The 13,340-nt window shown below is 51.5% G+C and overlaps 1 protein-coding gene across 3 annotated transcripts in view; it reads right to left on the bottom strand.

Annotated features, from left to right (window-relative positions):
- Window positions 1-2,714: 2,714 nt before the first annotated feature.
- SLC5A5 (solute carrier family 5 member 5) overlaps window positions 2,715-13,340 on the bottom strand; it is a 28,486-nt gene continuing 17,860 nt past the window's right edge. For 2 of the 3 annotated variants that reach the window (XM_082456123.1, XM_082456122.1), the window contains 12 exons: window positions 13,099-13,166; window positions 12,026-12,180; window positions 11,451-11,591; window positions 11,241-11,370; window positions 10,304-10,392; window positions 9,471-9,583; window positions 9,326-9,396; window positions 8,784-8,870; window positions 8,525-8,718; window positions 5,870-5,994; window positions 5,003-5,118; window positions 2,715-3,883 (listed from right to left, as the gene is read on the bottom strand). In XM_082456123.1, the coding sequence (XP_082312249.1) occupies window positions 3,719-3,883; window positions 5,003-5,118; window positions 5,870-5,994; window positions 8,525-8,718; window positions 8,784-8,870; window positions 9,326-9,396; window positions 9,471-9,583; window positions 10,304-10,392; window positions 11,241-11,370; window positions 11,451-11,591; window positions 12,026-12,180; window positions 13,099-13,166 (1,454 nt within the window). In that variant the 3' untranslated portion in view covers window positions 2,715-3,718. The remainder of the gene's footprint in view (window positions 3,884-5,002; window positions 5,119-5,869; window positions 5,995-8,524; window positions 8,719-8,783; window positions 8,871-9,325; window positions 9,397-9,470; window positions 9,584-10,303; window positions 10,393-11,240; window positions 11,371-11,450; window positions 11,592-12,025; window positions 12,181-13,098; window positions 13,167-13,340) is intronic. The other variant, XM_082456124.1, reaches the window with a different exon arrangement.

Here is a 13,340-nt window from a genome sequence, read left to right as displayed (position 1 = left end):
TAAAAAGTTCTGGAGATGGATAGTCGTGATTGTACAACAATGTGAATGTACTTAATGCCACTGAACTATACACTTAAAAATGGGGGCTTCCCTGGTGGTGCAGTGGTCGAGAATCTGCCTGCCAATGCAGGGGACACGGGTTCGAGCCCTGGTCTGGGAAGATCCCACATGCCGTGGAGCAACTAGGCCCGTGAGCCACAACTACTGAGCCTGCGCGTCTGGAGCCTGTGCTCCGCAACAAGAGAGGCCGCGATAGTGAGAGGCCCGCGCACCGCGATGAAGAGTGGCCCCTGCTTGCCGCAACTAGAGAAAGCCCTCGCACAGAAACAAAGACCCAACACAGCCAAAAATAAATATAAAAATAAATTAATTAATTTAAAAAAATGGTTAAAATCATGACTTTTATTTTATGTAATTTTTGTCACAAAGAGGAAAGGAAAAAATTATAATTTTTCGGAAATCAAAACTACAATTCTGATCTTTCAAAGGGAGTATTAAGCAACTAAAGAGGCAAGACACAATTTGGGAGAAAATATTGGCAATGCTTATAACCAATGAAGAACTTGTATCCAGAATACAAAAATAATTCTTGCAACAATAAGAAAATAAAGAACCCAATTAAGAATTGGGCAAAAGGTTTGAATGATACTTGGTCAAAACTATATGGATAGATAACAAGCAAGCGAAAAGATGTTCAAAATCTTCAGTCATCAGAAAAATATAAATCAATACCACATTGAGATACTACCCCACACACACTAGAATGGCCAAAATTAAAAGGATGGACCATGTAAGTTCTGTCAAGGATGTTGAGCAGTTGGAACTCATATATTGTTTGTGACAGTGTAAAATGAGTCAACTACTTTGGAAAACAGTTTGACAATTTCTAAAATAAACATACACCTACCGTTGGATCCAGTCATTTCATTCCTAAGAATTGACCCAAGAGAAATGTAAGTTCACACAAAAACATGTACACTAATGTTTTTAGCAACTTTATTTGTAATAGCCCAAAGCTGGAAATAACATGAATGTTAGTGAATGGATGAACAGACAGTGGTCCATCCATATAGTGGAGTACTACTCAGCAATAGTAAGTGATGAACTACCGATACACACGACAACATGGCTGGATCTCTAAAACAGCAGCCAGACCAGCTTGTTCTGCCTGCACTGGGAAGCCTCAGCCCTGCTCCCTGCCGCACCCCCAAATGTGCTTTGAGGAAGGACCATCAACCAGCCGAAAGTCTGGTTCCCACCTTACTCAGTCACTGATTTAAAATTTATGATGGTCATTTTTTTTTTTTTTTTTTGGCTGTGTTGGGTCTTCGTTGCTGTGCGAGGGCTTTCTCTAGTTGCGGCGAGCGGGGGCCACTCTTCGTCGCGGTGTGCGGGCCTCTCACTGTCACGGCCTCTCTTGTTGCGGAGTACAGGCTCCAGACGCGCAGGCTCAGTAGTTGTGGCTCACGGGCCTAGTTGCTCCATGGCATGTGGGATCTTCCCAGACCAGTTCTTCGAACCCGTGGCCACTGCATTGGCAGGCAGATTGTCAACCGCTGTGCCACCAGGGAAGTCCTGTGATGGTCATTTTTAAGTCCAAATCTAAAGGTCTCCATAAAACAGCCTGCACAGAGGGCCAGGTTTCTGAGTGGTCAAGAGAGGCCAGATCAGGAGGGGTATATTCATTTCCTGAGGCTGCCACAGCTTAACACAATAGAAAGTAATTTTCTCGCAGTACTGGAGGCCCGAAGTTCGAAATCAAGATGTTGGCAGGGCCGTGTTTCCTCTGAAGGCCCTAGGATAGAATCCCTCCCCTGCCTCACTTCCAGCTTCTGGTGACTCCAGCAATCCTTGGCATCCCTTGGCTTGTAGGTACATTACTCATCTCTGCCTCTTTGTTCACATGGTTTTCTCCCTGTGTGTCTGTGTCTTTTCTCCTCTTGTAATAAGGACACAGTCATTAGATTCAGGGCCCATTCTAATCAGTATGACCTAATTTTTATTTTTAATTAATTTGTTTATTTTTGGCTGCATTGGGTCTTCATTGCTGCACGCAGGCTTTCTCTAGTTGTGGCGAGCGGGGGCTACTCTTCGTTGTGGTGCGTGGGCTTCTCATTGCGGTGGCTTCTCTTTGTTATGGAGCACAGGCTCTAGGCGTTTAGGCTTCACTAGTTGTGCACGTGGGCTCAGTAGTTGCGGCTCACGGGCTCTAGAGCACAGGCTCAGTAGTTGCGGTGCACAGGCTTAGTTGCTCCGCGGCATGTGGGATCTTCCTGGACCAGGGATCGAACCTGTGTCCCCTGCACTGGCAGGCGGATTCTCAACCACTGCGCCACCAGGGAAGTCCCAGTATGACCTAATCTTAACTTGACCAAGCACACCTGCCAAGACCCTATTTTCAAAGAAGCTTACATTCTGAGTTTCCAGGTAGATGTGAATTTTGGGGCTACCATATTGAACCTAGTATAAGGGCCCCAACTGCCAAATGAGCAGGGGACGTTTCCCTGGAGGCCATGGGAGCCATGGCAGTTGTGGGCAGAGGTGGGTACAGCCAGCTCTCAGGGTCACAGAAACCCCAAGGGCTGGTGCAGGGACAGTGTACAAAGGGCAGTGAGGAGGGGATGCTTTGGGAGGGAGTCAGGAGGGGAGAGAAGCTGTGTGTCTGGGAAGGCAGTGTAATGCACCCTAGCGTGGGAGTGATCACCTTGCTCTGATGCTTTAAATACTCAGGTTTATTCATCATAGGCTCGGGGATAGTGATAAAGAGATTTGCACTCAGATCTGACTGAGGAGATCTAGGGTGACAGCCAGAATGATTTTTCAGAGAAGACAGAACCTCAAGAGTCCATTTACTTGATGTGCGTGGATGAAGTCTCCAACCAAGGGTCAGCCGCATCTCTGGTACGTGAGCTCCCCTGTATACCAGCAACACGTCGTCAACGGAGCCTCAGCATCACGCAGCACCCAGGGCTGTCCCTGCCTTGACCCGACTCACTGTGCGACCTCAGGCAACCTCGCTGAGCCTCAGTTTCTTCCTCTGTAAAGTGGGCTCATGGTCCTTAATGGTTGAGATGGGTAAAGTGTCCAGGCACAGAAGGAAGGCTGAAAACATTATTCCTCCTTTCTCCTCCCCTCCTCCTCACAAGATCAGAGGCCATGTGACGTCTGTCCCTCCAAAGGGAGGAAAACAGGGAAGGGATGAAGGAGGGAGAGCTGGTGTCCAACTCTCGATGAGTCTCTGGTTTGTTCTGTGACCTCGGCCAAGTCAATGCCCCTTTCCAGGCCTTGGTTTCCCTACCTGTGAAGTGGGCATAAGGGGTTGGGCCTGAGGACCTCCAAAATCATTGCTAAGGTTCAGATACTTCCCAGGGAAGAACTGGGGTCTTTCTCAGACCCCAGTGTTGGGCCTGGGGATTTCCCATGTTGTCCAGAGGGGACTCCAACATCTTTCTCTTGTAGGTAGAGAAATATCTGGCCTTGTTTTGGGGGAGTGGGCAGGGGTGCAGCATCTAAGACTTGGGTCCAGCTGGAAGGAGGAAGCAGGATAAAATGACTTTCTGGAGGTGGGGCTTCACCTCTTCCCATAGGGCAGGGACGTGCAGTCCCAAGCTTATTTGCATATGATGTGGCCTAGCCAATAGGAGCCCAAGACCATCGGCTCATGGCCTGGGATTGGCTCCCCTGGGGTTCCATCCCAGGCGGTCGGTCCCTGACTGTCTCAGAGGTCTGTCTCTCGCAGGTCAAGACCTTTGTCATGTTCACTGCCTGGGGTCCTGGAGCCAGCTCCATTCATCTCCTTCTGACCCAGGAAGAGCTGATGGTCCTCGTCAGTGCGCAGGAAGTCAGGAGGCCGCTTGGCTCCTGGGGGCAATTCTTCAGCACCCTGGGGGGAGGAGAGAAGAAAGACCCTGTCATAAAGACCACTTCTGCTGTGTCAGCTCAGATATCCTCCAGTTGGGGACAGAGGGCCTGGGAGGACAGAACCTGGGCAGAGCTGCACAATATCCCCTTGCCCAGTGCATAGGTCAGTCCTGTCCCTTCTGCCTCCAAAACCTCCATCCACTTCTCTCCCCCATGCCCGTGTCACCTACAGTCCAGGCCATCAGTGCTTCCGTGGATGCCTGCCCACCTCCTCTCTCTGACTCTGCCTTATTGTTCTTCAAGAAAATAAATATTTTCCCACAGCAGCTGGAGGGAGCTTTAAAACACTTAAGCCAAATCCCCTCCCTCCCCAGCTCTCACCGTTGAGTCTGCTCTGGCCTCAGACCCTTTGCACCTGCTGTGCCCTCCACCAAGAATGTCCTTCCCTCAGATTTCCCTGTGGCTGTCTCCTTCTCACTCTGGACTCTATTAATGTCACCTCTTCCAAGAGGCCATCCCCATCATAGTATTCTGCTTTATTTTCTTCCTACTCTTCACCACCTGCTTAGATCCTATTCCTTTCTTGGTTTAGCTTTCTTCTGCTCCTGCCAGTACGGGTCTGGGTACACAGCAAGTGCTTAATAAACAAGGGAATGAAACAGGGAATCCAAAGCAAGAGCAGGCCTGGATCAGACCCCCCAGGGACAATGTTTCTCAAACTCAGGACATTCCAATAGCAACCGCACGGCTTTGGCCAAGGTTGGTCTACTCCCTGTGGTGTTTCTTATGTAAGATTTTTCCTAAGTTGACTCACTTTTGAATTAAGCAATTTTATTTTCAGGAGACATTTTGTATCAACACCAAAAGACAAACCCGTTTCACTTGCCATAGATTGGAAGTAATTGTAAAAACAGATACAATGAAAATGAATTCTGCTCAGTGCTTGTTAAAGGGGGTAATAGAAAGTGTTGAAGACACATTAGCTCCCAACTGAGCCTTTCCACTGGAGGTAAGGAGAAGTTGAGAAAGACAAAGATGGTGACTCACCCTGTCACTTCCCTGAGTTATGGCCACACACAGAGTACCCGAAGCCACTTCACTGCCCCTCCCCCAACTCCGGGAGCACAGCCCTGAGACTGACCTTCATCAAGCTGTCATCCAGGGTGGCCACTTCTTCCTTAGGGGCCACAGATGCCGTCTGCCGTGTGAGGTCCCACCACAGCAGACCAGGACCCAGGGCACTGCGCTTGGTGGGGCCTGAGGGGGCAGAGAGAAAATGGAACTATTTAGCGAGGGGTGGGGGGCGGGGACTGGACACCAGGCCCTGGGGAGGGGAAGGGAGAGCTCTGATGGTTTCCAATCCGAGATCCGATAGTGACCCACTGGGGACACTGGCAAGCCTCTGCCCCTCTCTGGGCTTCAGTTTTCTCATCTATACAGTGAGGGGTTGTAATAGAACAACAGTGGATGGCCAGGAGCGTCCGGCCCATGGTCCGTTCACTCCTATGTCCCTATCGTCTAGAATATTGTCCAACAGAGAAAGACTCAATAAAGGCCTGGTGAATGTAAAGTCTGAGACTCAGGAAGCGAGAACAGGTCCTATTATCTCTATTGATTTCTTTTGATCTCTTTCCACTTCTCCATGAGCTTCAGAATTCCTGGAGGAGCGCAGAGTTGCTAAGGCCTTGATGAGAAGATATATCAGCACCAGGGACAGCGTCTCGTGGCCCTACCCGACTTCCTCTAGCAAAGACTTAATTTTGGGGGGCGAAGAGGGAATAGAGAGGTGGATAGGGGATGCCTCTGTTTCTGCCTTTGCAAAATAGGACAAGTCCCACGAGGTGGAGGGTTGTCCTGAAGGTGACGCAGCACAAAGGGTGTAGATGCGGCTAGCACGCAGTGGCCACTTGGCTGGCAGAAGGATCCTTCCTTCCCTCCCTGTCTGGTGGGTCCTAGAGGCAGAGGGATGGTCAGGATGACGTCTAAGGATGCCACGCGCCCTCCTTACCCGTCAGGCAGCTGACGAGGGCTCCACATAGCACGGTGCTCAGTGTGCCCAGGGCACCATAATAGAGATAGGAAATGGCGTAGAAGCTGTCAGCCAAGGTGTGTTGATCAGGGTCCATTTCGAGGCTGGGGGAGGGAGAGATGAGCTTGAGTCTAAAATCCACTCCCAGTCCATTTGCTTCTTCCTGTCTCCACTCCCACGACCCAGCCCAGTCCTCCGTTATCGCTCATCTGGACATGTGCCAGTTCTCCTTCCCTGCTGCTATCCCACCAGCACCCTCAGGCATTCTGTACACACAAGCAGAGGGAGCGTTACTAAAATGTAACTCAGGGCTTCCCTGGTGGCGCAGTGGTTGAGAATCTGCCTGCCAATGCAGGGGACATGGGTTCGAGCCCTGGTCTGGGAAGATCCCACGTGCCGCGGAGCAACTAGACCCGTGAGCCACAACTACTGAGCCTGCGCCTCTGGAGCCTGTGCTCCGCAACAAGAGAGGCCGCGATAGTGAGAGGCCCGCGCACCACGATGAAGAGTGGCCCCCGCTCGCCGCAACTAGAGAAAGCCCTCGCGCAGAGACGAAGACCCAACGCAGCCATAAAAAAAAAACAAAAACAAAAACAAAAAAACCCAGTAACTTAAGCCTCATTAAAAAAAAAAAAATGTAACTCAGATCACCTCCTGCTACTGCTCATCACCCTGCATGGACCCCTATTGCCCTCAGAATCAAACCAAATTAAGCTCTAAGAAGGAAACAGCTGTGAATCTTTAGGACCTTGGATTTGGCAATAGTTTCTTAGATGTGATAGCAAAAGCACAAGCAACCAAAGAAAACACAGAGGGAATTCCCTGGCGGTCCAGTGGTTAGGACTCCTTGCTTTCACTGCTGAGGGTGGGGCGGGGGGTTCAATCCCTGGTCAGGGAACTAAGATCCTAAAAACCACGTAGCACAGCCAAACAAAACAAAACAAAGAAAACATAGATAAACTGGACTTCATCAAAATGGAAAACGTTTGTGTATCAAAGGATACTGTCAATAGAATGAAAGACAACACAGAATGAGAGAAAATAGTTGCACATCATACATCTCATAAGGATCTAATATCCAGAATTATAAAGATATAAAGAATATATAAATTACAACTCAACAATGAAAAGACAAATGGCCCAGTTTAAAAGTGAGCAAGGGATCTGAGTAGACATTTCTCCAAAGAAGATATAAATATGGCCAGTAAGCACAGGAAAAGATGGTCAACATCATTAGTCATTAGGGTAACACAAATCAAAACCACAATGAGATATCACTTCATACCCAGTAGGATGGCTAGAATTTTTAAAAGGGGAAAATAACAAGTATTGGAGAGGATGTGGAGAAATTGGAACACTCATACATTGCTGGTGGGAATGTAAAATGATGTAGTCACTGTGGAAAAGTCTGGTGGCTCCTCAAAAAGTTAAACATAGAATTACCATATGATCCAGCAATTCCACTCCTAGGTATATATCAAGAGAAATGAAAACATATGTCTACACCAATACTTGTACACAAATGTTCATAGCAGCACTGTTCACAATCACTAAATGTCCGTCAACTGATGTATAACTGATTCACTTTGTTATAAAGCAGAAACTAACACACCATCGTAAAGCAATTATACTCCAATAAAGATGTTAGAAAAAAAAGGATAAATAAAATTGATCCACCCATACCGTGAAATATTACTCAGCCATAAAAGGAATGAAGCACTGATACACACTACAGTGTGGATGAACCTTAAAAACACCACGCTGAGTGAAGGAAGCCAGAGACAACAGGCCATATAGTGTACAAGCTCATTCACATGAAATGTCCAGAATAGGCAAATCCATAGCGACAGAAACTGGATTAGTGGTTGCCAGGGGCTAGAGGGAGGTGGAAATGGGGAGTGACTGCTAAAGTGTACAGAGTTTTATTTTGTGGTCTATTTTTGTTTTGCTTGTTTTTGTTTTTGAGGTAATGAAAATGTTCTTCAGTTAGTGGTGATGATTGTATAACCAGGGGAATATACTAAAAACCACTTTTAAACGGCTAATTTTATGGTCTGTAAATGATATCTCAATTTGGAAAGAAAAGAATCAGATTCCTCTGGCTGGACCTCATCTCCTATCCTTACTCCTCCCATTAAATCCACCCCAACCTCACCATAGTTGGAATGCACTAAACTGAACCCTGGGGGACTTCCCTGGTGGCGCAGTGGTTAAGAATCCGTCTGCCAATGCAGGGAACACGGGTTCGATCCCTGGTCCGGGAAGATCCCACATGCCGTGGAGCAACTAAGCCCGCGTGCCACAACTGCTGAAGCCCACGCGCCTAGAGCCCATGCTCTGCAGCAAGAGAAGCCACCGCGACGAGAAGCCTGCGCACCGCAACGAAGAGTAGCCCCCGCTCGCCACAACTAGAGAAAGCTGCCCGCAGCAACGAAGACCCAACGCAGCCAAAAAAAAAAAAAAAAAAAAAAAAGATTAAACTGAACCCTGGTCTCAGAGCCTTTGCACTTTCTTTCCCCTCTGCTGGGAATGCCCTTCCCTGACTTCTTCCTGCTCCCCGCTCCTCCTCTCAATCGGGATTCAGCTGAAGGATCCCTCCCTGGCCACGCCTCCCGCTCAGACCTGCTCACTCACCTGGAGGCCCTGCTGGAGGCGTTGGCGGCGAGAAGCGGGTCTAGGAGGCCAGAGGCGTTGGCCGAGGGCACAGCACAGCCGGCGGCCGATGAAGGCAGGACCCCCATGGACTGTGCACTAGGCGGGTACAGAGTGGCACCCACGGCCACCCACAGCGACAGCGCCAAGCCCACCGCCAGCCCGGACAGGACGCCCTGATGGGGGACCCAGTGTCAGTGGAGGGTACTCCCAGCCCCTCACCTCGCTCAGCCCCACTCACCAGCGTATTGCAGGCGGGGAGGAACATTCCCAGGATGAAGGCTCCTAGGAGGGGGCCGCTGATGACTCCCATGATGGTGAAGGAGCCCTGGGAGAGTGGGTGGGGGTGAGACTGAGAGCAGAGCTCTCCCACCTTTCCTGTCCTCAGTTTACCCGCTGGGAAAGGAAGACCTGGGGAATTCTACTGTGGACCTTGAGACTCCTCTGTGCCCTAAAGGGGAGGGGACTCCCCAAAGGGGAGGGGACTCCTTGTGCCTGCCTCTCTCCCAAAGATGCTGATTCTCTCTCTTGACAAACTTGGTTCCACCTCCAGGCCAGGAGGAGGCCCTTCTTGCCCCCAGGCCACCACTCCCCCTCCTAGCTGTCCCCCCCCCCCCAACCGCCCCGCTTCTGGCCAGGTGGCTGCAGGAAGTATCCTGCCTGTGGCATCAGTCAGAACTCAGTTCTGCCGCTGACATGTATAACCTTCTCGGAGCCTCATTTCGACGTGGATGTTGCCTCACCTCTTGGGGAGATTAGGGCAGGGTGGGGAGCGGGGCTCACCTCGAGAACGCCGCCCCCCAGCAGGGAGGACAGAGCTGCCACAGTGAGACAGGCCGAGCCGTAGATGAGCGCTGTAGTGGATGGGGATGGCACTGTCAGCGGGGAGAGGCTGCCCTGGCCCCCCACCCAGGTCCCCCCAACTCACACAGCCCCTTGGAGATGATGACAAGTCTCCGGGGGGTCAGACTCGGCAGCCGAGGTTTGATGAGGTCCTCCACAGTGACGGCAGCCATGGCATTGATGCTGGTGGATGCAGTGCTGGCGGGTACAAGGGAGGGGGGAGGGGTGTCCTCAGGCCACATCAAGGGATTGGCCACACAGCCCCTGGGGCCTACCTGCTAGGGGAGGCCCCCAGCTGCCCACACTATCTGGCCTGCCAGGACCCCCAGCCAGCCCAGGGGCAGAGGCAGGGGCGACAGAATTCCTCAGGAGTGGAGATGCCCACATCCCCACACTACCCCATAGACCTGAGACACCCTCGCAGGAGCAAGGACACCCATGACCAAGGACACAAATGACACAGGTTCTCATTACAGAGCAATAATGGGGTGCAGAGAACAGTCACATGGAACTCTGGTCACAGCAGGAGCAGGCCAGAAGCTGCGGAAGATTTGAAACCACCAGAGTGTAAGGCCCCTGAGGGCAAGAATGGGGGACCGCTTGGCCATGGCTGTGCCCCAGTATTTAGAACAGCAGTACCTGCCACATAGGTGCTTAACAAACATTTGTTTGGGGGATGGAGGACAGAAAGAAGGGAAAGGAGTCTCGTGTGGCCCTGCCAGGCAATAAGAAGGTAAAGATTCCGGAGCTGGGGTCCTTATGCCCAGGGTGTGCCCTTTGACAGAGCCCACCTGATGGGGACTGAGCAGTAAATGATGGACATGCCCAGAACATTCCATCCCACAGGGGAGTGGCTGGTACAGACAAGGAGGACCCACGGGCTCAGATGTGGCCAAGTGAGCAAGCTGCGCCACTCACCTGAGGGTGCCACTGTAGGCACAGGCCAGAAAGAGCCCAGGGACTCCAGGCAGGTCCTCGAAGATGTCCAGCACCATCAGGGGCATGTACTGGGGGGAATCAGGGGTCAACCTCCAGGACAGCAGCACCCCAAGGGCAGGGGCTTCTGTCTGTCCTTACACTGCACATCCCCAGCACCCTGTACAGACCAGGCTCACAGTGGGCACTTAGCGTGTGTGTGTTTGTTGATTGACTTTGTGATACCATGCAAAGAGCCCTGGGACCTGAGTGAGGCAAGGTCCTGTGTCATCCCCACTTTACTGATGGAGCCAGTGAGACCAAAGAGGTACACACCTTGCTTGAGGTTACACAGTCAGACAGTCCAGGATCTGACCCCAGAGGAGGATCTGATGGGATGGTCTTGCAGCCTCTGCCAGCTCTGAGCCTCAGGGTCAGAGATCTCGCCAGGGTGTGCAGGTCTAGGTCTTGGCCCTGGTGCTGCCCCTGACTTGCCTGTGGACCTCAGGCAATTGCTCTACCCGTGACCTCCTGCCTCAGTTTCCTCATCTGGAAGTCAAGGGCCATGGCAACCTTGGCCTCATCACGTGTTGAAAGATCTGATGGGAAATTAACTGCTTGTGAAGGGAACAGCATGAGGCACAGAGTAGACACTTGGGACATGAGAGAGGGTCATTATGGTTAATGTCATCATTTCATGATGGACCATGGTCCCATCTCCTCCTTGAGAGCCTTCAGGTAGTCTGAAATGCCCCTCCCCTACTCCCTCCCATGGCTTCCCATCACCTCCCAGATCCTCCTGTGAGCTGAGCTCTTTCCTGCCTCTGGACCTTTGCACAGGCTGTCTCTACTTTTCCACTCTCACCCGCAGAGACTCATCCAGAGGTTCACAGTGGGGGTGGGTAGATAGAAGTGGCCTAGGAGCCTGGACCAGACTCACCTGGTCTGGGGCAGAGATACGCCCTGCCAGGAGAGGGTCACAGTCAAGGTAGAATGTGAACATGATGATACCACAGGCAGCAGCACTGGACACGATCAGGAACAGGCCCAGTTGGTTGATGAGCACGGCCCTGGGGGGAGAGGTGGTCTCAGAAGGGGAGGGGAGCAGCAAGTCCCCGAGGTATCCGCTTTGCCCCTCCCAAATACTCACAGCTTGGCCTGTTTCTCCGTGCGACAGGCCATGTAACGCTGCACCTGTGCTTGGTTCACACCATACATTGAGAGCCACACCAATGTGCCACCGACAACAAAAGTCCAGAATGTGTAGCGGCTTCTTGGGTCCAGGTCAAAGCTGGATGAGGGCAGGGCAAGTCAGCCATGTGGGGATGCCACACTGACTTCACCTTCCCAAAGTGCCCCAGATAGCCATTCTGGACCTTATGGGCCTTAAAGGGATATTTGGGGTAGGTTCTGAAGTGTGAATAGGAGTTTGAATCATCCATGTATGCATTCAGAAAACATTTTTTCTATGTTCAGCTGGGAGCTCAGAGAGCCTGCAGTCCCCAGTCTGGGCTAGGGGGTGGGGTGGTGCAGAAGACTGGGCCAGATGGAGGGATGGGGGCTATGGGAGTACAGAGAGGGGGAGCCAGGGTTCTGTCCATGGGGAGTCTGGAGGGGGGGAGCAAGGAGGGCTTCCTGGAGCAGGAGGCATTGGTTGGCTTCTCCCAGGGCAGACAGATGTCAGCTCCATCGTTTGGCAGTATCCCCCTTTATGTTTTCACTTACTCCATCAGGTTGATCCTGGAGTGGTTCTTGGCAAGCTCAAGTACTTGCCCAGGTCCACCCATGAGCATAGTTCCGCGAGCCAGGACAACCCAGAAACCACTCAGCATCACTAAGACCTGAAACACGTCGGTCCAGATCACAGCCTTCATGCCGCCCTGCAAGATGTGACAGAGAGGGAGACAGGGTGTCAGACGGGAATCTGTCTGGGGCCTACAGGACAGGGCAGAGGTAGGAGGGAGGAGTCAGGTGGCGGACCTGGCTGGGGCCAACCTGGCCTGGCCTCCAGCAGTGGCTGGGACCAATACCCCTCTCTGTCTCGGTTTCCTTATCTGTAAAATGGGGGTAATAACAGTACCTTCCTCAGGGTATCATTGTGAGGACTAAATTAGTTAATACAAGAAAAATATTTGGAAGAGCATCTGGCACATACAAGTGTTCAGTGAGTGATGGCTGCCACCATTATTATCATTATTAGTACTACTGTTATTATTAGCTGTTGTTTTTACCCATCCAGCCTTCATGTCTTTGGCATGTTCTTCATGTTTTTGTCTTGGCAGCCCCTGGATTTTCCTTTGGAGAAGCCCCTTCCCCCCCACTCAGGTCATTTGGGTGAAGCTAACCCTGCTCCCAGCTCCAGGAATAGCCAATCAGAACATCCTAGCTACCCAAACATCTGTGAATGGCTCATCCGTCACAGAATACCAGAGCCAGCCAAACAGAGCCCTTCGGGGACTTCAGCCAGCCCATCCTAAAATTGGAACTCACTTGCTGCTGGAAGGAAGCCAAAAGGGGTGGAAGCCTGGAGCTAATGAGGTCCCTAGAGATGGGAGAGGGACCCAGAGGACTCTGTTGTAGCCCCTGGATCCAGCCATGCCTGAAGCTAGATTGTCGTTGGACTTTCAGCAATAAACTTTTCAAATCACCTTTCATAATAAAGATGAGGAAGTAGGCCCAGTTGGGACACAGGCTTCCTCCGGAGGAAGGGAAGGTAGGGAGTGGATGGGTCTGCCCACAGTCTCTCCCACTCAGTGGACATGGAGCCCCACGTCGGGTGGGGGTAGGGGGACATTCACCACAGTAGTGTAGAAGGTGCAGATGACTCCGGTAGACAGGAGCGATGCCCAGATGTCCAGCCCTGTCACTGCAAGGAGACCCTCCCATTAGGCCGCTGTGCAGGGTGTAAACTTGGCCTCCACTGTCTTGGGCCCTCTTCTCTCCAGGAGGATACTTCCCTCCCAAGTCTCTCCTAGGGCTGCCCCTTCCTTCCCCTGGTCCAGTCTCTAAGCTTTTGTCCCCTCCCCGTCACCCTCCCCCG

Source organism: Balaenoptera physalus (assembly GCF_965194825.1).
Source record: "Balaenoptera physalus genome assembly, chromosome: 3".
NCBI classification, from domain to species: domain Eukaryota; kingdom Metazoa; phylum Chordata; class Mammalia; order Artiodactyla; family Balaenopteridae; genus Balaenoptera; species Balaenoptera physalus.
The sequence above is the reverse complement of the archived record's forward strand: the minus strand, read 5'-3'. Positions and strand labels throughout refer to the sequence as shown.